The 23710-nt window shown below is 42.9% G+C and overlaps 2 protein-coding genes across 2 annotated transcripts; one reads left to right on the top strand and one right to left on the bottom strand.

Moving 5' to 3' along the window:
- Window positions 1-402: 402 nt before the first annotated feature.
- LOC149281466 (protein ripply3-like) lies at window positions 403-2928 on the top strand. Its single transcript, XM_089499308.1, has 4 exons — window positions 403-500; window positions 1774-1834; window positions 2153-2223; window positions 2667-2928. Exons 1-4 carry the CDS (start codon window positions 403-405, stop codon window positions 2926-2928), a joined length of 492 nt encoding a protein of 163 aa, XP_089355434.1.
- An 8085-nt stretch (window positions 2929-11013) lies between these two features.
- Window positions 11014-12645, bottom strand: LOC149281465 (phosphatidylinositol N-acetylglucosaminyltransferase subunit P-like). The gene is made up of 4 exons (XM_089499307.1): window positions 12564-12645; window positions 12127-12199; window positions 11830-11948; window positions 11014-11147 (listed from the first exon to the last, which is right to left on the bottom strand). The coding sequence occupies exons 1-4, from the start codon at window positions 12643-12645 to the stop codon at window positions 11014-11016; spliced, it is 408 nt and encodes a 135-aa protein (XP_089355433.1).
- Window positions 12646-23710: the final 11065 nt, after the last annotated feature.

Here is a 23710-nt window from a genome sequence, read left to right as displayed (position 1 = left end):
TTCTTCAGTTAGATTCTGTGTATTCCCCCAGCTGTGCTGAGACATATGGGATATTATTTCTGTATAAAGCCTGAGGATTATGTTAGTAGCCCAGAGGTGAATCTCCAGCACATCCAGGTGTGGCTCCATTCATTCTCCTTTAGGGATTAGCAGCCTCTGCTTCTCTCTGCAACTCCCAGTATGCCCAGACACCAGCAGCGAGCAATGAATGATTAATCTCCATTGGTGTCAGTATAGATTGAGGGCTGGAGGTGGTCTCTGTGGGGCTGATCCCTTCCTTTACCTGAAGGATTGTTTGCTTTAGGTGAGAGCTGCTTATATAAAGGAGCTGGAGTGTGAGTGATCAGCGATCAGTGATCAGCGCACAGCCAGCTCTCACACAGACAGCTCTCTGCCTGCACCATGGATTCTCTCCACTATACACTGAAGGCAACCATTAGCCACATGTGCCAGTGCTCCGCTGTCAGTGCCAGTGCAATGCATCCTGGGGAGCCAGACAGGTAAGCAAGGGGTTAAACCCACAGCTACACCAACTGATCTCCATGTAATTATATATATATCATCCTTTCTCTCAATGTTGAATACCAAGCCAAAAATGAACTTATCACCCATGATGTTGAATGTAAGCTCTTTGACCCACTAGCAACCAAAAGGGTTAAAGCTGGATCCTCTTGTAGACTGCTAGCTCTACAGACAAGAGACTGTTTCATGTATGAATTTCCTTGTTCACTTTTCCTTTTCTTTGTACTATTATTAGGGGCATTATTGATAATGGCCTGTATTTTATTATTATTACGTAAAATATTCATTGGGTTAGGAGTACAAGTTTTAATTGTGCTTCTATTTTCAGCTTTTTTTTTTTAAATTCAGTTATGGTAAATGATTATGCCTAATGTTTTTATTGTTGGAAAATAAGTAAACATATATTATACATTTAATTTTATTATACACTGTCATTTGGGGAAAATAATAATTGTTTCTAGACGAAAAAAGAGATAAATGTGATTTATTTTTTTTTGCCCTTTGGGGTGAAATCTGAGTTAAAGTTCAGACAGTGTTTAATCTTTAAGGTGGCTGCACCCTTTCTTTGAAGTGAAATTATATAGGTTTGTAACTAGCAGGTGTCATAGAAATAGTGGTTAATATTACACCTAATGGAGAGGCATAATAATAGGGGTTTTCTGGAAATATTGACCTAATGAGTTATTAAAGGAACAGTCAGAGCCTTTGAATAAATACACTTGCCCTGCAGAGGAATGTGTGGGCTTTTATACTGGATTTCTAAAGCCCATGTAAATCCCCCTTCTTCAGGTTCTGAGAGCACAGAAAGCATTATTAATGACTTGCTTTTGTTCACAGAGTGCTCTGTAAATCCAGCTCCTCAGTCTGGCACACAAACGGTTAAAGTAGAATGTCAATAAATTAATTCTTGGAATATTGCTACAGATTTTAGTGTATTGTCAGTTTGGGGAACTAAGCTGGTTTCTGGATTGAAATGTGAAATTTGTTGGTATTTTTTTTTTTTTTTGCAGATAATTGGTGTTAAGCAGAATTTTTTTTTCTTATATCCATAAATGAAACACATGATATTTCTAACATTAATATTTTAGGTATTATTGTTAAATTTTTTGGGGGTAATTTTAAAGTTGCACATTTTAATTTAATTACGGGAATTGGGTAAAGGGTATTATATACAGCGACAGAGGGCTCAGAAGGCTCAGTCTGGAGTGCGATCATTTGTCATTGATCAGTGTTCCCATTTTTTTTATTTAGTGGTCGAGCGTTATGGAGACCATGGGTGATGACCCTGGCAGATCAGGAACAACACAGACAGGTAAGTAGTAAATACATTTTATTAAAATGCACCTGATGCAAAAAGATGGAAAACTTGATTTTCCTATAGTGATTATTTTGATCCATACACTATGGGAGCCAGTTGGTTCCGTGCTCACCCACCAGTGGATTACGTGCTCACCCACAGTGGACAGTAGGCAGTCTAGTTCATTGCGCTAAACTTTTTAGCTCTACACAAGGCATTCCTTTCCATGTTCTACTATATCTACAGCTTAAACATATTATTATTATTATTATTATTAATAAGTCTGAATATTGTGCTTTGGTTTGTATGTGTAATTTGTGTCTCTATTCACAGTCAGACAAAACAGACGCCAATAACAGAAACACTCAATCCAAAGGCGCGCATGGATTCCAACACCCAGTCCGGTAAATTTTGTAAACTGCAGAAATTGACGCTTTATTATTATTATTATTAATAATAATAATAATATTATTAATAAGACCTAATGCAAGATGATAAATGCCTAATGTAAAAAAAAATATATTTCATCCAACCAGATGCTGGTTATTACTGCACTGTGGATGTAGATATCAAAAGGGAAGCATGAAGTATTTTGGTATAATTTATTTATTATATTTTATTTAGCACCAACAATTTCCGCACCCCTTCTTACAGTCCCTACATTCAAAAGGGTCTGACAAAACTAGAACCAACAGACTAAGACGAACCCATACATTAGGGAAAGAGGACCCGGCCCGGTCCATCAGCTGGGATGAAGTTAATCATGTGGTCTAAAAAAGAATGGTAGATGATTTGATTAAATGTCCTTGAGCAGAATGTGTAATCGTCACTATTCCTCGTTCTCCAGGCTGTACATGCCCAAATCCAAAACCAATGAATATTTACAGCACATGGGGAAGAAGGTCTTGGCCAGTTTTCCGGTCCAGGCCACTATCCACTTTTACAACGATGACACCGATTCTGAAGAAGAAGAAGAAGACGATTATGAAATGGAATTTTACAGGCACTACCAAAACTTCGACCAGGATCCAGGGAAGATGGTGGGAAGCACACTGGAAGAAGACTCCACGCTCCCATCCAGCCACATTGGCCACTATGGAGGTCAATAATTACAACGTAATCTTGACTTATTTGAAAGCACCTGAGATCTATGAATTCTCTGAGAGACAGATTGTTTGGAAAGGGATGGCCTTGCTGATGACGTTGTTTTGCAGATCACTTTGCTTTCATAAATATTGAGGAAGGTTCTCATGAAGAACCTCAAGTAGTCCACAGATGAATGAACTCAACTCTTTTTGCGGTACATTCCATCTTGGTCAGCACATCCATGTAAAAAAATATCCAGGCGTGTATTTACTAAACCAAGAATTTACTGGTGAATCGAGCCCTGGAACCTCACAACTTTGCTACTCTTGCCCGGTTTTTCCTCTTTGAGACGGGTGAGAAGGCCCTGTATAGAGTGAACGTTATATGCGGCTGCAAAGGAATACAAAGTGTGAAAACAGAAGTCGAAAATCCTTGAAAATCACTTTCTTCCAGTTCCAAAGCCACCTGAAGTCAGGCAATGTATAGACTACCTCGTTTCCACACATCTATAGATTGACTATCATTGTCTATCTTGCCTGATCAGAAGACAAACCCATAGATATATCACATGGCGCTAAATGTTTCTCCGTAACGATGACATCACCCCCCCCACACACTGCTTTCATTAGAAAAAACGGGCAAATCGGCTCCCAATTTTTTAATCTACAGATGAAAAGTTTGCACTCCTGTAATTTATGTAAATACATTTTTTTTTTAAATGTCTGCTTTGTACATAACATGATTTTGTTACCATGTTGTAAATATTCTACAGAGATGTTTAAATTTTGTTGCGAAATCTTTTTAAAAATGTACTAAATAAAAAAAACAAAACTCAAGCAAAAATAATTATGCAGAATGTCTGGGAAAATATTAACAACATTTTATGAAATCCTATTTAAAGTCCTACGAAGGGCAGGCTGTTGTATTTCCGTAAATGCTTTGGGTTTGAAAACGGGTATTTATTTAAAACCTCCCACTGGGGCATTATTGTCCTAGTGAATGATTTGGGGAGATACGTAAATTTCTGATGCTGCGACAAAGTTTTGTCACCATAGCAACCAATTGAATGACTAAAAAATAGTCTTCTTTTTTTACCTTGAGTGCTGGAGGACACTAACATTATTAATTATTGTTCTATATAGCGCCATCATATTCCATAGCGCTGTAACATAGAGAATAGAGCGGTCTTATATAAGAAACTGAAGTCAGATGGCTGAGTATTTGGGGATGTATGGAGTGTGAGTACACATACGATGGGAAAGGAAAAATCTGGCATGTAGGGCTCATCAAGTGGAATTTAGTCAACCAGAAGGAGAGCAATCAGTGTGTATGTGTGTGCGTGTGTGTATGTGTATGTGTGGGTCCATGTATGTATGTGTGTGGGTGTTTTTGGGCAACACCTCGCATCATTGTCTACCTCTGCTTTTCCATCACAAGCTCTGTCAATCACACTTGGACAGTCTTGAATTATATTTCAAAAGGAGACAGCCGCCTAACGAGACTGCGCTTTAAGTAAATCAGGACTACGTCTCCCATCCTCCTCAGCCAGCCCCTTAGTTGAAAGAGCATTATGGGAGATGTAGTCCTGCAGCAGCTGGAGGGCCGCAGGTTGGACGCCCCTGAAGTAAATAATCAATGTAAAATAGAACCACTCAAAAAAAAATCTTTATTCATTCAAAAGCACAAGAATTATTCATTTGAATAATTTACATTTAGTGATTTATTGACCGGTTGGCATTTGTTCTATCAATCCGTGGCGGTAGATGCTCAGTCCGATATACTTGGGAACTTCATAAATGAGCCTTCGAGATGCTTCAAGTATTAACCCTATAATATCCATCCCAAGGATTTTTGTTAAGTTATTTTAACATAAACCTTATCTTTAGTGATTCTAAATTGTCACCTGTATTCAAGCAGGAATTTCGCCAGACTCGCTACAGAATTCCCCTTTATTGGTATCGCAGTATTTGTGGCGTTTGGTAACATTGTAGACGTATCCGTTTCCTCCTCGCCACCTGTGCTCATTATCTCAAATTAGGCCCATTTTTCTAGTTTGTAACAAAATGGCTTTGTGTGGAATTCGTAAAGCGGCCCCCGGGCTCCTGACTAACGGACAACGGGGGCATATTGTGGCCCAGGCCAAGGGGGTTATGCCGCATAACCGGGGGCCACATGGCCCTATTAGATGCTTCATGGGCCAGAGAGCTCCCTTGTAGCTTATCCATATACACCATGGAGCCTCCATAGTGACCTTGGACTCCATGTAGGGTGACCACATCGGCCATGTTTTCCAGGACAGATATAATTTATATATATTGCTGACCAGCCCAGATAGAAATGCTGCCCTGCAGTATGGACGATGTATAACTGACTAATCGGTTCTCTTCTATAAGTCTATAAATCTCACATACTCCAGGCAGCATTTTATCCCATTTTGGCCGATGCGGTCACCCTCACTCCATGTCTCTGCGCATTGTACAGTGTCGCCGAATATGGCACCACTATATAAATGAATAATAACCGGATTATGAGGAACAAAAGTCACTGCCTCAAAATCCAGAAGTCTAAGTACGCAAGGGGAGTATTGCCCCTAGCCGTCCCCGAATTGCCCCCAAATATTCCAGAGACTTAAATATCATTACTGAAGGACAATGGCTGACCTTTGGCTGGCTTGGTGGAGTGGCGGGCGAAGCAATATACAATATTTATGCCCTAGATAGGTGGGGTTTTTTTGGTGGTATTCGCTGAGTTCTTGCTTTGTTTTGCGCTTTTATCGGTCATTAATTATTATTCTAGCAGCAACCCGGGAATCTGAATATTTATGTCTTTTATATTTTGTTGGTTGTGCGCTGCTCTACTTTTGTATATTTTTTGGCTGGCAGATAACTATGAGGAATGCAGTTCAGAACGGCTGGAGTGGTGAAAAGCAACTCATTAGTGATTTATTAATAAAGGAGACTCCTGATTCACGGATGTTTTTTTTCCATTTGCCGGCCTTTCATTACGAGAATTAAAAAAAGATCCGCATTTCAGGCATCTGCTGCATGAATTCCTCATTCGAACGCATTTAATTATATATTGTCGCTCTTGGATTCCCCGGGTCACAAATAGACTTAAAAAGCAGAACGTCACCTGTCACCATTGCCGCCGTATTGTGTTTCCTACACAGAATGTAATCAATCACGTCGGCTGAGTGTCATATCAATGACTGTCAGAATTTACTCAACCAGCGGCCAAACGCTACCTTGGGAAAGTCGTGTCCCGTCCCGTGCGGCGGGTAAACGTACCCCGTGCGGCGGGGGCGCTCAGTAGCTGTGGCGTTGCTGTGTACTGTAGGGCTTGTGACCTCTCCTCACCATGATGGATGACCCAAAGGTCGCCTTGGTCACCGTCTTGACAGATCCCACCAGTGTCCGCAGAAATATGAAGACAAAGGAGATGACGTGAGGATAGACTGGTATACATTGTACACACATTAACTAAAATGTTTCTGATTACGTATATATTTTACTTATATGCCCCCTAGGTTACGGGGGGGGGGCTCCCATCTTTATTTACATTATCAGTAGGGTATCTGGCGATGTGCGCTAAACAGGGTTTGGTTGCTTCAAGTAGAGGAGCAGGAGAACTCGGACAAAGTTTTCTCCCTTAGCTCCTATTTTCTCTCTATCATTTTCCAGTCCTCTCTACGGTTGAGAGCCGCCTTTCTCCGCTGGACTTTGGACGCTAAGAGACGGTACCTGCCTAGGTTGACGCTCCACAGATAGAACCCCCAGCCACATCCAACCAGCCTCCCCCCATGCGCGTCGGCATCTTCACTGCTTTACATGGCTCACTGTGCCTTTAAGACAGGAAGTGCCAGGCTATGACATCATATGTGACTCACAGCCACACAAATTCCATAGTGTAAAATGGGCCAGTTGGATAAAAAAATGGGGATCTGCGGCCCCCCTAGGCCAGGAATACGTCATTGATTGTTTACCTTTTCAATAAATATTGTTAGTTATTTTATTCATCTACGCAAAACTTTTTTTCCCCAAAATACATTTTTAAATACAATTATTTTTACACATTGACACCAAATTACCAAATTGCGTGTTTAGCATTTAATATTATTATATTATAATATATTATGAAGACTCAGCAACAGTTTTAGACTTTTTAAAAAAAAATATCTTGAAATACCTATTTTTGGTTCTAGTGATTAATAATACACTTTTTTTTTTCAATAACGCGCCGACACACACACCAAAAAAAAAAGAAAAATATTATTTTTATTTATTTGGTCCTATATTTTATTTATTAGATTTTTTTTAATATACAGTCGCGTGTATAGTGTGCAGGGCCGCGAGGTCCATGGAGCAGAGAGGCGCTTTTGGCCAACCTGGTGCCAATGCCCCTGTGCCTCATTCTGCTTTAAGAAGCAGATGTAATGATGGGGTGGCACGGACCCCTACCCCAGGCGCCAAAGTTATGACTTCAAGCATGCACACTTTAGGGTTAAATGAACCCAAAATCAGACAAGGAAAAAGAGGCGCTATACAAAAGTGTGACTGCTGGAAATTTGGAAACTTTTAACCCTTTGTGGCTTATCACACATTTCACTAAAAAACAAAAGGGACAGGGTTGGGAATCCGGTGTGGATTTCAGGGGTTTTCATACATTCTCGTTGTTAGGAAATCACGTTTCCCGCATTGTAAGATTTCTATAATCCCCACGTAGCCGGCCTTGACCCTCAGAGTAGATGACGGCTGGTGTATTTCCAGTGTATAGTATAATCTTACAAGTCAGCAGCTACATGATGCATCTAGTCAGTCAGGTGACGCTTAAGTTAGATGAGTGGTGGGTAAGCGGAACAGCCTCCCAGTAGAAGGGGTAGAGGATAACACATTTAGGGAATTTAAACATGCATGGGATAGGCATAAAGCTACCCTGAACCTTTATAAATCACCGTCATAGAATTTAGGGCAGATCAGACCCGTTCAGCCCTTCTAGCCAGCCCGTTTTCCTTGCTGTAAAGACTCTGACACGACGTGCAACAGAGCAATAAGAAGCAAAACCAAAATGCAAAAAAGTCCTTATTGGGGGAATTTTATTGATTCCTATTAAGAAACCTAGAATTTGTCAGCAGGCATTTTTCCTGAACACTCCTTGGACTCTTCTGAGATTCAGGAGCCATATGCCTATCCCATACATGTTTACATTTCCTCACTGTATTACCCACTACCACTTTTACTGGGAGCCTGTTCCACTTATCTACCACCCCCTCAGTAAATTAAATCTTCCTTAAGTTACATCTTCTGTGAATGTCACCTAGCTTATTAGATGACACTTATACTGCTATGGATTAGTGTATATCTTATTCAGAATCATTCTCTCCTTAACAATAATAATGTTACTCAATACAAAGTTTAATAAATATTGAAAGGTGATGAAGGATAATGTGATTTTTTTTCGTTCAATTCTTGTAATTACACACCAGGCAGAATTATCATCACTTGCCATAAGGAAGGGCGGCAACATAAAAAAATAATTACCAGATTAGACACATAACTTGTTTTATGTTATGCCAATAAATGTAATTCTTTTTTTAATAAAAAACATTATTATTTTAAAATAATCTATTAAAATATTATTTACCTCTTATTATTATTATTTAAAATACCATCATATTCCAAAGCGTAAGCTAGCATGGGCTAATATTGATTCATCATATTATGGCTTTATTTAACATTGATAAAAGGTTCTAATGTCTTTCGTTATTAACCTTTTAGAGTAATTGGGTCTATAAAGCCGCTGCGCGGAGGTGTGGGGGGGGGTTTAGTATTGCATTGAGTTTCTCAGCCCTCCGGCCATCAAAGTGTTAATATTAATCATAATGGTGTCAGGAGGCTGCTGATAAGGTGAGGTCAGTAGTTGAAATTGAGGGCAAGTTTGTTACCTAGCAGGGTCAGGGGATATTTGAGCTGACTTAGTTTACTGGAGACCCGTGGGTAAATCATTACATGGACGGGACTTGGAAGAGAAGGGGTTAACGTGCTTGATGGCAGAAAGGTTTGTTTTTGGTGATAGTTGAAGAAAACGCATTGATGGACAGATGTGTACCAGCGTCAGACATCAGGAGGTGAAATTCGGCTGTCATGGGGATTGTGTTTAGAAAAGGACTAATGAAAGAAATAAGACTGGAAGAGGTTAATTCCCTGGCTCATTGCGAGGGTTAAACATGACCATACACGCACTATAGAATAATAAAAGCTGAATTGTAAGCTCCTTTGAGCAGGACCCCCAACCTCTTGTTTCTGTAAATCCAAATTATGTTATGTCCTGTTTGTTGTACAGCGCTCCAGAATATGATGGTGCTATATATATCAATAAAAAAAAAATCAAGAAATCAAATAGTAATACTATGGGGCTCGCGTCTCTCCCTTCTCAGAGTCTAAAGGAGAATTGGCGTTAGATTACAGCGATAAAACCTGGACCCCGATGTTAAAGGGACTATCACTAAAACCGGCGTTGTCACGTTTCACACGCAGCGTTTCTGGGCCGGACGCCGGGTGTCTATAAACAGCCTTTATTATATATCTATATCTATATATATTATCGTGTTACATACAATGAGGTCACCTTCGTCGCTAAATAAAATATTGGGAAATGAATGCTTGAGATTCATTTAAAGGAAGAGATACAGAATTACAGCACAGCTTAGTCTTTTTTTACTAGGACGCCGTCCTCGTCGGTTCAGGAGGCTTGGGTGCTATTGAAACAGATACTGACAGGGTTCCACTCTCGTCTCGTACCTGAAGAGGGGAAAAGTTTGGGTGTTGCTCCATCAATGCACCTTAAAAAAATAATTAATGCTACTGCCCCTTTAAGCAAAGGATTTAAAGTAACGCTCTGGGGTCCCAGGGAGCCCCCTAAACAATAAGTCATTTACATGCATTCTTAAATTCAAAGGGAAAAAAAAAAATGTACAAGGGTGACCCCACGTAAACTTAAAGGAACGGCAGCTATCATATGCGCTACAGGGCTTTATACGGCTGGATGTCCCTTTAATTATCTTTGTGTGAAAAAAGTGCGTTTTCCATCAGGTTTTGCACACGTAATCACCATCGCTCTGCTCGGTGCTGATCCGATTGCGCTTCTCTTTTTTTTGTTTTTTTTGTTTAGGGACTTGTTATTTACAAAATATACGGCAAACCGGTTAAAGAGTAACAGCCGGGACCCGGCAGAAGAGAAATCCCGGCTTCAAAGTCTCCTCGTGTACTCGGCACTGTGTGGGTTAAACACAACGCCAAATGCATCACTGATAGGATCTGGACCGGTCTCACCGGCCTGTCATCCCGAAACATTCAAGCAGCCAAAAGATTCCTTCCCAGAGGTTTTAAGACATCAGGAACGACTGAGAGCCGTGTGGCCGTCTAATGGGACATAGACGATATTTATAGTAATGGAATTGGGTATATTTGAGGTTTTTTGGATGATTACAAAAATACAAAATAAATATTTATACATAGATGTATTCAAATGTATATTATGTGCTTGTAAGCCTTTTCACTCACATATCTACTTTTTGGTCCACTTTAATGTGCTTTAACATCCCCAACATATTCCAATAACTTAAAAGCAAGCCTAATTCTGGATATTAATATTGTTTTATGTAGCGCCGCCATATTCTGCAGCGATGTACAACGAGATCTCAGATACAGCCAATCATTTGCTCAAAAAACATGTACAAACCTTGGAAAAACTAAGTTTAGCCCGTTTCAGTTATTGAAGAAGTATATTAAATCCAAACCTTTTCATAGTTCTTTTCTCAGAGTAATCAGAAAGTTACTTTTTTACCATTACAAAAAATGGTGATTTTATTAGTATTTTTTTTTTTTTTTTAGATCCCCTCACCGAAACTGCGGATGTTTAGCGAGCATACGCAGGATTGGCTCTTATTGCTACAGAGCTTTTTTTTTTTTTTTTTTTTACAGAGAACAAAAAAACAAAAAAAAAAGCATACAAAAAACTTTTGATTTTATTTTTCATAATAATAAAAACGCAAAAATTGAAACTATTTAGAATGTCAAGGCTGGTGTGTTGTTTGTAAACGTTCCACGGGGTCAGCGGGGGCGCATGGTTTGAATTCGGTCCGGAAGAAAGAACATTTTGTTAACTTCGCTGATAGGGATGTCCTTGAGAGCGGGGATCGCGTCTGTCTGGGACTCCTTAACCTGCTGGTTCCCGGCGTACGTGTCTGCGAGAGAACATGTCACGAGGTTACAATATAGGGGGGATTCGTGTCAAAGGGACGATAATATGAGCTTATGATGGGACCCAGGTGTATAAAAGACAACATAGTGACTGTCTGTGTGTTATGCTCATAGAATATGTAACTTATTATTCTCAAGGGACATAATCTTACCAGAATTTAAGGATTTTAATAAATACTTAACATATAATTAACTAACGCCCATATATCCTGACATGTAGATGGAATGGGTTATCTCAATCTCAGCCTTTACTGCCCAAAAGTCCAAGATAAAGCTTGTCCATTGCCCTAGGAAATTAGCCCTAGGGCTTAATCTTGACCCTGGCATTTTATATCTACAGGCCAATAAAATGGATGCATGCGCAGCCGCTTGCTGGATACATACGGCTGCATTACACGTGTCTACTGTGACTGCGTGTCTCCAGCCGGTGGCCACACAGCAAAGAACGGGATCTGTGGTTTAAGAGGCAATAACGGTACGTTGGGGGCAGGACCGGACTAGAGGTGACGGGGTGGCCCTGGCATTCCGTGCGTACGGAGCGATGTCAGGCAGCAGCCTACCGGACATTCGCCCGATATGCCAGATGGCCAGTCTGTGCCTGGATGGAGGCTCCATCGGAGACTGGCTGAGGGTTTATACCCCAATATCATATGAAAGTCAACTCACCGGTTACAGTGTGTATGGCGTTTAGCGGTGCCGTGCTCATCATGTTTACACCATATAGGAAGATATAAGCAATGCCCAGCACGACAAGTAGATACACAGGCACAGCCACTGCCCAATACCTACAAGAGAATAAGAATATATACGTAAATCATTCTGCAATTAGTCAATGATTTCTGTGTTATAGTGAAGCAGAAATACGTGTAAATTAACAGCATTGTGAATATGCCAATAATCATACTCATATGACAAACAATAGTCGTCGGCACAGACACATTTACGTACGGGTGGATTACGTACTTTTGGGGCCAGTAGGTCAGTCCTAATGAGTGCAGCCAGGATTCAGGAACAAAAGCCCAAGTCAAGTAAAGAACTGAAACGATAAAAAACGAACACGATATTACAGGCTTACGAGCCGGTAGAGCGGGATAAACCTATAGAGGAAGGTGAAGCGACGACTGGAACGGAACCTGCTCGGAATCATCATAATTCATCCCCGTCCCAAGTATTAGAACATTAGAAGAGTAACAAAACTTTGTAGAAGGATCCGTATCAAGAAGAGCTCCACCAAGCTGGATCATGCCAACTTAGGAAGGGCTTGTTGCAGAAATGATCTCCAATAGAAAATCAGAAAACAATCATCCGACACATCACATCCCTGCCTGGATTTTTTTTTTTTTTTATATGAAAATCCTCCTATCCTATGTTTTTAATAATGGAGGTTTTTGGATACTCACCAAGACCAAACCGGGAGCCCAGGTATAGGACGAAGCCATAAATAGCTCTTTCTGGAAGCGGGGAAGGCGAGTTCTCAACCATTCCGGAACCTACAAAAAAATAATATATATAATATATATCTCTAGAAGGGGAACGGTGAGAAAGCTTATGAGTAATTTGGGGAAATGACATCCACATGGTGCAGGAGAGCCTTTGGATTACTTTGAGATTTATTGTTTATGCGCGTCTGTGTAATGTGTATCCACGTACAACGAGCTTGTAGAATGCCGTCCAAGGATGAATTGCCGAGACGAAGTCCGGGTCATTCATTTATTTTTTTACTTGTGGCTAAAGCGCGCCACCGGCAGGCGTTTCCGCACACAGTACATGCGCAAAGGCGGCAGGAGAAAAAATAGCAGGTATTATTTTTATGGACTGAAAGTTATAGGAAAAACAATAAGGAAGGAATGGAGACAAAGAGAGGACACTTCTTGTGAGATGTTACTAGGAGACATGAAAAGCTCAGGTGCTGCGGCGTGTTGCCAGTGACTGAATATGCCCGGCCGCACACTACATAGAAACAGCCACGCTTACGTCATCAGGCAGTGCCAGGGCCACCCCGCCATTGGCATTTCGGCCCCCGACCAACACCCCCCTCAGTGATTTGAGCTTGTTATAGATGATCTGCTCTGTCCTGTGTTGCTTAATGCACCTGATACTTGCATTTATAATACAGAAGAACAAATAATAAATCACCCGAGCGTCACGCCGCCGATGACCATGCCCAGTATTTTTATAATCACCAGAGCAAGTCGGGAAGCCTCACAACTGGACTTAGTACCCGGCCCCATTGCCAATAGTAATTACAGGTAATAAAACATGAAATATATACAATTGGTGCTCTCTGCCTACGGTTATCATTAGATTAACAAGAAATGGCAAGGCCCACTTTACTCACCCCGGCGGCACCGAGTCCCTGTAATCCACGTTATCACCCGAGTCTGTCCGGCGCAGAACTTGAGAGAACTACATGGTCTCCATCGCAGCCCTGAGCCGGTAACAACGTATACATATTATTCAGAAAGAAAGAAGAAAAAGAAAGCCAAACATTTTCCCCAAAAGGCTGCAGATAGAACAGACTGTCAGCTTTCCTACTGCGGTCTATGGGGCAATCGCTATTCAACAATAGTGAATATTCATAGTGATAATACTATTTTATATCGGGATGTCTTTCTAAGCTGCATTTACGGCTGTTATCTGGGGTCTTAAACTGGATTCTCTATAGCCGTGGTAATAATTGAAAATTGGATCCCAACGGTCTAGGAACTTCACAACAGGAGCACAGAAAGGACCCAGCCAGGGTGTAAACACTAAAGCCCACCTGGCACTCTGGTGGCCACATGTGGAAGTGCACGTAAAAACAATGCTGTGGCCTGCCTGTCCTTCCTGAACAGTGAGTTTGTGTTTTGATCTATACTTACGCTAACAAATAAAGCGAAGCCACCTCCTCCAATGTATCCCGTAATTACCGGCATAAAATGGAAATGAATAAACCTGGTGTCGAGTAACGCTAATGAAATAGAAAGCCCAAGGCACTTTAAAACCGAGCCTAACTAAACACATCCACACTCCGGCGTTCCACGCGGAACAGCGATGGCTCGCTGATAACAGAGTCTGAGCGCAGAAAGGGTCTGAAGTCAGCTAAAGTTCAGCGTGGTGGTAAATCAGTAACGGGGCCAAGCGGTCAGCAGAAGGTCACCGGTGGTCAGGTGGCTGCTCGTTAAGGACAGAATTATTGTTTCTGGGCTCCTATATTGTCATGTTTCTCATAAAACTGGGCAAAGGACTCGAGTTTGTTGTAACATGTAGAAGTTATCGCCGATATTTAACCCCTTCTCGAACAAGGCTCCCAAGCACAGGGCGACGTCACATGAAAGCCGTGTCCGGAGACGTATTAACCTCCGGCGCTGCCCTAGGCCTGACCCACGGCAGCGCCCTCATTCCACGTTCCTCATGGAGCGTCTGGATACGACGTGATATCCCAGCACTAATCCTCAGAAAAGCCTTGAATGTAGCCGATGGAGGCACCGCAGAGCCTCCGCCGAGTAAACGATTAGAGATCTCCCCTGTAACCAGCCCATTAAGCGGTGGGACACCAGGTGGCTTGTTGGCCCAAGAGGACACCCTCTATCGCCCCGGGACCTGCTGCCCTAAACCCTGGCCAGGATACATCACAGGCTGTGGCACTCCAAAGATTTATGCATGTAGTAGTAATAATAAATCCAATTGGCTGGTGGGACTTCTAAAGTCAAAAAGGAACGTTGGTTTTGAGACATTATTGGCCATTAGTTGCAATATAAGTAACTTTTACTGTACCGAGAGGGTGGTTGATAAGTGGAACAATCTCCTAGCAGAAGGGGTAGAGGCTAATACACTGAGGGAGATGGTTTCACAGGGCAATTCTAGGGACTGTCCTCTGAAAATGGGGACCTCTGGTCGGCCTAAATGAGGGGTACCATATCAAAAAGCCAAAAAAGCTCTTTAATAAAGAAGATGTTGGTGGACTACGTCATGGACTCTAGACCAAAGGAATGACTGCAGACAGAAGTCTAACGAGTAAATGTGGATAAAGGCATGTTGATCCAGGGCGAGTCCGGCTGCCTTGGAGTCAACGAGTTGCCCCCCCCATGAGATAACATTACTATCCGAGTAGGTTCTTTGCCTTCTTTTTGATCATTTAATACAGGTTTATGGATCGGTAGAACTTAGTGCCTTTTTCGATCTAATTAGCTATGGAAATAAGCGTTAGTAACATTTCCTCCACTCGCTAAATCCTGCTGCAGATAGAAGCATGGGTTGGTTGAGTAGATCTCCCCTGACAGGCCCAGGAAGGGGGGGGGGCTGTAAAATTAATGCAGGTCTAGGCTTCATTGTAGCTCCCGCCAGACCACCATAGATGGCTATTCCGGCCCCCTCTGGCCACACACTCCAACACAGATACACCTGAAATGTTGGGGTTTGCGGCACTTATGTATATGGAACCGGGAGTACCACATTACTAAGAAACAGGCTGCTATAGAGCGTTACTGCCGCTGCTCTAAGGCCTCATTGCTATCCAGCTGCTGGCTGAAGGTGATGAGAATTGTAGTCCAATTGCACAAACAGGTTATAACACTGTACAAGCTGTAAAGACAGGTTATAACACAACGTTCTGCAGAATGATGCGAGTTGGGTCGAGCCCTAAAACCCACTCGTGCCACAGACGGCGTAATAACGATGCGTAATAACCCCCACGGGCAACACATTTACCTCCTTAAAGGCAGCTGAACTCTGCTCAACCTCTACTGTTCCCAAGGTGCTCGCCTGATGAAACCCGATCGAAGGTTTGATATGGAAGGCATGAGAAATGAGAGCGGCTCGCTCCTGATGACAGCCGGTCGGGGGGGGGGGCATTGTGAAAATGAAGTGTTTGTTGCTGTTTAGCGAGTGGTAGATCTGTAACTCAGCACCTCGCGTAGTGAGGACACTAAACCAGAGCTGATGGCTTCGTGTGACCTAACCCTGAACTGCTCACCTTCACTGGCACGATCCCAGCGTTACACAGAAACATGCTGATAGAGTGTAAGCTCACAAGAACAGGGCCCTCTTCTTCTCCTGTACCAGTCTAACCAGTGTTACTGCTATTGGCAATTTTGCATATTGTTAATTTTACTGTTTTTGGTCATTTTGTATTCTCTCCTTGTGTAACAGAGCTGCGGAATCTGCTGGCGGGCTGTAACTAAAATTATTTAATAAAAAAGGAGGAAAAACACAACAGCTTAATTTACAGCTTCCGATCTCAGTCCCTTTTTTGGTAAAATGCCATATTTTATAATAATTATATATATATATATAATGACTTTCTTTTCTGTTAAGCCTTTTCTTTGAATATTTAGACTTTAGAGGTAATTGTTTCTTATATAAAATACTTTATATGTCCCTACAAAAGAGCGAAATAGAGCATTTTAGGCAACATTCTAGTAACAAATTCCAAGGTACAGCGCTATATAAACCAACACACAATATAAGTTTCCAAGGTACAGCGCTATATACACCAACACACAATATAAAATGCCGAGGTACAGCGCTATATACACCAACACAAAATATAAGATTCCAAGGTACAGCGCTATATACACCAACACACAATATAACATGCCGAGGTACAGTGCTATATACACCAACACACAATATAAGATTCCAAGGTATATACACCAACGGACAATATAAAAGGCTGAGGTACAACGCTATATACACCAGCGGACAATATAAAAGGCTGAGGTACAGCGCTATATACACCAACACACAATATAAATGGCTGAGGTACAGCGCTATATACACCAACACACAATATAAAAGGCTGAGGTACAGCGCTATATACACCAACACACAATATAAATGGCTGAGGTACAGCGCTATATACACCAACACACAATATAAAAGGCTGAGGTACAGCGCTATATAATGTAATATATCGTTACAACTGTGCCGTTCCCAGCTTGTCATTTTCTGCTAATATATCTCTACGTACCTTTATATAATTTATTTATTTAATGTTTTTATTAGATTTTTGTGTTGCAGTTTTCATTTTATTTTTTTTAATGAGAGCGCTGCCCACTTTTTTCATATGACATCACACAAGCATGATGTCATCACCGCATTCAGTCTCGGTTACCAGGAGCAGAGCATCAGCAGGTCCTCATTATCCATCAGTAATAATAAATATAAGTTATTTCATCGCCCGGACCCGACACACAGTGATCTGTCCCTCACTGCGCCTGATTACATCACAGGATTAATCACCCATTATTACCCGGAAAGGTCGCATGCCTTTGAACCCGCGACCCTTTCAAGGGACTGTGAGAACAGGGACTGTTTTTTTCCCAAGCTAAAGGTCACAGAAGAGGACAGAATCGCTTTGGTGGGGGGGTTGGATGGGCGACGACATGTACATTTACCCCTCCAATATTTCATGGTGACACTAGCTCTGGGGAAGGGCAGTTATCAGCCCCATCTGCCCTCCTCCACCAGTTATTTGCCTCTTGCTGAAACTGCTGATAACATCTCTCCGGACAATGGCTCCTGAAAAGCCCCTAACGGGGGATTAAGAAACCCTTCAACTCACTCACTTTTACTCGCTAGGCGGATCGGAATCTCGGTTTCTTTCTTATCCACATTCGGGGGTTGTGGATGAAATTCCTGGACTAATTATAAATATATATATATATATATATATACACACACACACGTGTAAGCTGTTGGGGGGTTGGACCTAAAACATTTATCATTTGGTGATAAAACAAAAAAAAAAAGTGTTAAAATAAAAAAAGGATCAGTAAGGTCGGCAGATTTCTTGTCTGTTTTAATGAATTACTGCATTTACTCGTTAGAGTCCCGCATTTCTAGGAGCTGGGAACGTTTGCCGGGTATGAGGGGATCGCCGGGTTCTACAGCCCTAAAACCCCCAATAATGGGTATAGAAGCAGCAGAATGTGTTAACTTGTTTAAGTGAAATATATTATTTTTGTATAAACCCTTATTGACGACACATCTCCTTAAAAGTCACATACTCATGGCTACTAAGTAGCGCGCCGTGTTTCATGTGCCCCGTGTTCTCGTTTTCGGGGATCAGTGAAGCAGACGGTTTGTTTCATCGAACCCTGCAGGTTTTCACTTAGAAACACAGCTCATCCTCCCCTGTAAATTCGGTAAGGGCGGGCTGCCGGTCGCGCAGGCGTTGGGAGCAGCGAATACATTCACCAGGTACTGATCCCTGCCGCCGCCTGTCTGCCCTGCTGCCTAGTGGGGCAGATAATGGAGGGGGGGGGTGTAATAAGCATCTTATATACACAATACCCCTGCAGGGTTACACGAAGTTGGGGGGGGGGGGCATTATTTGCCAAAAATATGGTGTCTTTGGTCTTGATCTAAACCTTTAAAAACTGGACTAAAAGCATAAACATAATCATTTACATTTCAAAGAACAGAGGGGCGTATTCACTAAACCGTGAATCGCTGCTCAGATTATTTCATTGCATTATAGGAATTTTCCTCTCGGATGGGCAGGAGTCGCAATCATTTTATATATCGCCAACAGTTTCCGTAGCGCGGCTGCAGTAGGGTACGGTAAAAATAAAAAGTGCAGCTTAATTATCATTAACAGATGTTTAACATACTGGTGCAGAAGGAGAAGATGGCCCTGCTCCTGTGAGCTTGCAATCTATTGATATATTTTATACAAACTTGGCTTACAGTCCTATATGAAACACTGGACAGTTTGTCTAAAATTTATCAATAGATTGCAAGCTCACAGGAGCAGGGCCATCTTCTCCTTTACTGGAAGGGTAGTGGATGCGTGGAATTGCCTTCCAGCAGCAGTGGTAGATGTTAATACAGTGAAGACATTTAATCAAGCATGGGATAGGCAGAAGGCTAAGCTAGACATAGGATAAGGTCACGGACCAGGGAAAGTATTGAGAGGTTGGGCAGACTGGATGGGCCGAATGCTTCTTATCTGCCGTCACTTTCTATGTTAGATTACAAGCTCTTGTTCTAATATTTCTCCTCCTTTAAAATAAACTTCCCTCCTGTACTTTGTTAAACCTTTTATGTATTTAAATGTTTCGTTCCTACAAGCCATATATATTGGGATCACTGGGGGTCTCTAGAACTGCCCTTAATACTCTAGGTGAAGCCTAACCAGAGATCTGTAAAGTGGCAGAGCCATCTCCCTCCTCATGCCACTAATGCCCCTCGCTTACCTTTTAATTCATCAGAAATAAAATATCATCCCTGACACCTGTATAAGGGTGCGACATAGTATATCCCCCAGAAAAGGGACACAGCACATCTTCAATGAATAAAGCAGGCAGCATTTCTGTCCTCTTTGGCTCGTTAAAGGGTCAGATTTTCAATTGAAGGGATGTGCTGTGTGCCTTTTCTTTCTGGTTGTAGGTTAACTAGAATAACAGCAATGTGCACGATGCCACCGGGGGCAAGTCTGAACAAGTCTAAAAGCAATGAGCGTAATACCACCGCACCTTATCCAAACCTAACAGCAATGGGCATCATTCCACCAAGTGACAGCTAGCAGCAATAGGTATACCACCACTAGGGGGCAGCCTCCCACCTGACCTAGACTCAAAGCAATAGGTATACCACCACTAGGGGGCAGCCTCCCACCTGACCTAGACTCAAAGCAATAGGTATAACACCACTAGGGGGCAGCCTCCCACCTGACCTAGACTCAAAGCAATAGGTATACCACCACTAGGGGGCAGCCTCCCACCTGACCTAGACTCAAAGCAATAGGTATAACACCACTAGGGGGCAGCCTCCCACCTGACCTAGACAAAGCAATAGGTATAACACCACTAGGGGGCAGCCTCCCACCTGACCTAGACTCAAAGCAATAGGTATAACACCACTAGGGGGCAGCCTCCCACCTGACCTAGACTCAAAGCAATAGGTATAAAACCACTAGGGGGGTACCTTGTCTTGTACCTCAACCTTTCTAACTGCAGGGGGCATGACGCCTCTGGGAGTAATAGAGTAATGGGTAATAGGGATGCTGGCCGCAGAGGGCCGCCTGTTGCATGTATATGGATTAGACCAACAGTAACAAGGATGTTGCCAACAGGGGGCAGCCTAATGTTGGTACTCGACACGCAGTGATGGATTCCAGCTGTTTATTGAAGCTCAGAACTAAGGATCAACCCAGCGTATGAACAAGAGAAGCAGAATTATACAGAGTTATGCCGACGGCGGTCGAGTGTTTAAGTTTATTCAGTGCCAGCTCTCCTATTCATATAAGGTTGGCCTTCAACTGCCAACTCACCTGTAAATTCTCACTCATTCCTGCCATGAAATGCACAAGATACCCAGCAGGCCTAATGTCCCAAACAGCCCCTAAAACAAAGTATGCATATTAAAAGCACTTGGTTACTACTGCCCCCCCCCAAAAAAAACCCTACCCCGGTGAACCCCCCCCCCCCTTTTTGTCCCGATTTGGCCACTTATTGGCAAAGAAAACCCTCCTAATATAATCATTGGCACTATCTGCTACATGGGACGGGAGGGGTGCGAGTTGGTGCTGGAGCGGTGTATATGCATGCGCAGTGACGCACAGGGAGGGAGTGTGAATGTATCCTGCCAAATTAATTAAGGGGAGGCCTGATGAATATCATATACATGCAAAAAAAGAAAATGTATATTTAAAGGTGACACTCAGCTACCGTATGCATTAAACTGCACATGGTGGCTGCAAACCGCCCAACGTTTCAAAATGTGAAATTGTGAAAATGTGAAATGGGACATTTTTTTTTCACCAATACATCCAATTGCACTTGAAAATGTTTCGCTCGCATCGCCACTTAAAACACGCTTCGTTTTTGTCAGCACAGTCATGCATATTAAAAATAACCAACACATTGAATTGAATTCCCATAAGGCTCAGCCAGACATACTACTTCCATGATGCTGGCTGAGCGTCATGGGAAGTGCAACAACAGTAAAGCTGCAGATGTTAGCTGTGAACTAAAATTCCCATGATTCTCAGCCAGCCAGGTGTCCACCATAATGCTGGCTGAGCATCATTGGAAGAGTAGTCCACAGCAGCAGATATTTTTTAAATTACAAAAGGCTAATGTTAGCCTCCCTCCCAGGACCCCTACACACACCTGCCCATAAACACACATTCACTGCCCTTACACACACCTGCCCATAAACACACATACACTGCCCTTACACACACTTGCCCATAAACACACACACACACTGCCCTTACACACACCTGCCCATAAACACACACACACATATGCATGTACACTGCCCTTACACACACACACACACATATACACGTACACTGCCCTTAAACACCAGCTAACAAATTCCTATACTGCTTTTACACACACCGGCCCATACACACACACACACACACAAGCAAGCTTACAAACACATACATTTATATACACTGCCCTTACACCCCTTCTCTTACCTCTTCCTCCATCCTGTATCCTGCATCCTGCAGTGGGAGCGCGAGGTCTGTCACTTCAGATTAGGAAGCGGTAAAGCGAGGTATGAAGTGACAGACCTTGCGCTCCCTAATGTCGAGCCGACTAGAGGGAAATTGTGATCCCCCAGCTAGTCTGCAGCTGCTGATTGGGGGGCTATGCCCCCCCCCCCGCAGCTGCACCTGAGGTGAGTACGGATCCCGCCTCACCCTTCCTCTGCCCCTGCAAAGCGGGACAGAGATAGGGATAGGTAGGACAGAGACCCTAAATCGGGATAGTTGGGGGGGGGGGCATGTGGCTGGAGTGTCCCCCAAACAGCCAGATAAGCACCCTCCAGGGCCCCATGCAGACCCTTTCATAGACAAACCTGTTTACCTGTCAGGTTATTTTTTCCACTCCTCTGTGCTTTCAGGTAGTATGCCGAGTGCCTGCCGCCCAGATACAGTACAGCCCGGATCATACAATACAGAACCGGGGCCCCTGGGCACATGCCTAGTATACCTAATGGAGACTTCAGTGCTACTCAATGTCTGGCATCAGCACATACAATCTGCCGGAAGATCGGCCCCATTCGGCCCGTCTAGTCTGCCCATTATTCCTGCTGTAAAGACTCAGACCTTAATCAGTCGTTGATCTTCTCTTAGATTCCGGAGTCATAAGCCGATCCTGCACATGTTTAAATTCCCTGCATCATTCTACCGCTTCTGCTTGGAGGCTGCTCTGCCTATCCACCATCTTCTCAGTTAAGTAGAACGTCTTTACGTTACACTTGTGATTATTGCGTCTCAGCAGGGAGACAGGTAAACAGATCATGACGAGGACAGACGTAACAATGCTAGAATGCTCTAAACCAAACAGAGGCCCTTGGCGACAGCGTGGCTAAACCAAGGACCGTTGAGCCATAGCGACTAGTGAGACCGTGTCCCCTATAGCACCAGACAGACCCCCCAAGGCGGCAGCCTACGTGGGGCATGTGGCCCTAATAAATCGCTGAATACTTCTTGCCCCATTTTTATTGGGCCTGTAATACCCCACTCACATACCCCCAGGAGCACATGTGGCCAAACAGGGGGGCACTTTTGCTTTGTCTATGCAGTTAATGTACAAAATTTAATTTATGCACCCATATACACACCTGCTGTTTCTATGCACATTATCGGGGCTTTTAGGGCTGTAGAACCCTGTGATACCCTCATACCCAGTAAGGGCTCCTAGAAAAGAGGGACTGGCATTTCTAAAACGGGATGCTCGGTAGTTAAGCGCTTACAATAATCTGATAATTATTTTCTATAACCGTTCTTGACAGCGGAAGCGACATAAACGCCGCTCTTACCCAACCAGGCTGTCTCCACGCTTCCGGTTTAAGCGCTACAGACAATGAGTTCCACGCCTCGTTTGCGTTCTGGAAGTGAGTGACGTCACTGCTTTGGCGCCCACATGCTATTCCCGAAGATTTACGTGTTTACGCTGCGCTGACTCTATGACTCGCTGAGCAGGTTCTTGATTGTTTTAGCCAGGACGGAATAAAGGCGAGCCGGAGGCAGGAGGAGGAAACTTTCCGCTCTCTTCACCCTCAGGTGGGTGTCTTGGGGGGGGGGGTCCGTCCGTATGTGCAGGCCGTGGGGTTAACCCTTCACAGTGCAAGGACCCGAGCGTTGGAAGTGTTATGGGGGCATACTAAAACGAATGACAAAATGGAATGCCCATAGACTATAATGGGGAGGAATGCCCATAGACTATAATGGGGAGGAATGCCCATAGACTATAATGGAAGGGAAAAGAATAATTGATTTTGAAATAAAAGTTTAAGAAATAGCATTTAGACCTTTGGCACACAGACTCCCTTAGGACACACATGTGATCTAAAACTCAGATTACGTTGGATTATAGCTGTTCTCTATGGAATGACAGGTGAATGACAGTTTTGAGTGAATGCCCATAGGATATAATGGGAGAAAAATGTAACTTGTTTTTTTTAGAGAAAACCCTCTGATATATCATATAGATCTTTGTCATTTTGAACACTGGTGACACTTGTAATATGTTGGTCACCAGAATGAGGAATCTGCACTCACACCAAAGGAACTCTGGTGCTTAACTGTGCCAGGAAGGGCCAG

This window comes from Sceloporus occidentalis, unplaced genomic scaffold (assembly GCF_023333645.1).
Source record: "Sceloporus occidentalis isolate IW3139 unplaced genomic scaffold, rSceOcc1.0.p SCAF_132, whole genome shotgun sequence".
NCBI lineage: Eukaryota > Metazoa > Chordata > Lepidosauria > Squamata > Phrynosomatidae > Sceloporus > Sceloporus occidentalis.
This window is presented reverse-complemented; position numbering and strand designations above follow the sequence as displayed.

What these genes read in the sequence shown, in the direction of transcription:
- LOC149281466 (XM_089499308.1), top strand. Translation starts at nt 403, where the DNA reads ATGGATTCTCTCCACTATACACTGAAGGCAACCATTAGCCACATGTGC. An exon ending in ATCAGGAACAACACAGACAG is followed by an intron (nt 1,835 to 2,152) that starts GTAAGTAGTAAA and finishes CTCTATTCACAG; the next exon opens with TCAGACAAAACAGACGCCAA. An exon ending in GGATTCCAACACCCAGTCCG is followed by an intron (nt 2,224 to 2,666) that starts GTAAATTTTGTA and finishes CTCGTTCTCCAG; the next exon opens with GCTGTACATGCCCAAATCCA.
- LOC149281465 (XM_089499307.1), bottom strand. Translation starts at nt 12,645, where the DNA reads ATGGTTGAGAACTCGCCTTCCCCGCTTCCAGAAAGAGCTATTTATGGC. An exon ending in CTGACCTACTGGCCCCAAAA is followed by an intron (nt 11,949 to 12,126) that starts GTACGTAATCCA and finishes ATTCTCTTGTAG; the next exon opens with GTATTGGGCAGTGGCTGTGC. An exon ending in CGCCATACACACTGTAACCG is followed by an intron (nt 11,148 to 11,829) that starts GTGAGTTGACTT and finishes GTTCTCTCGCAG; the next exon opens with ACACGTACGCCGGGAACCAG.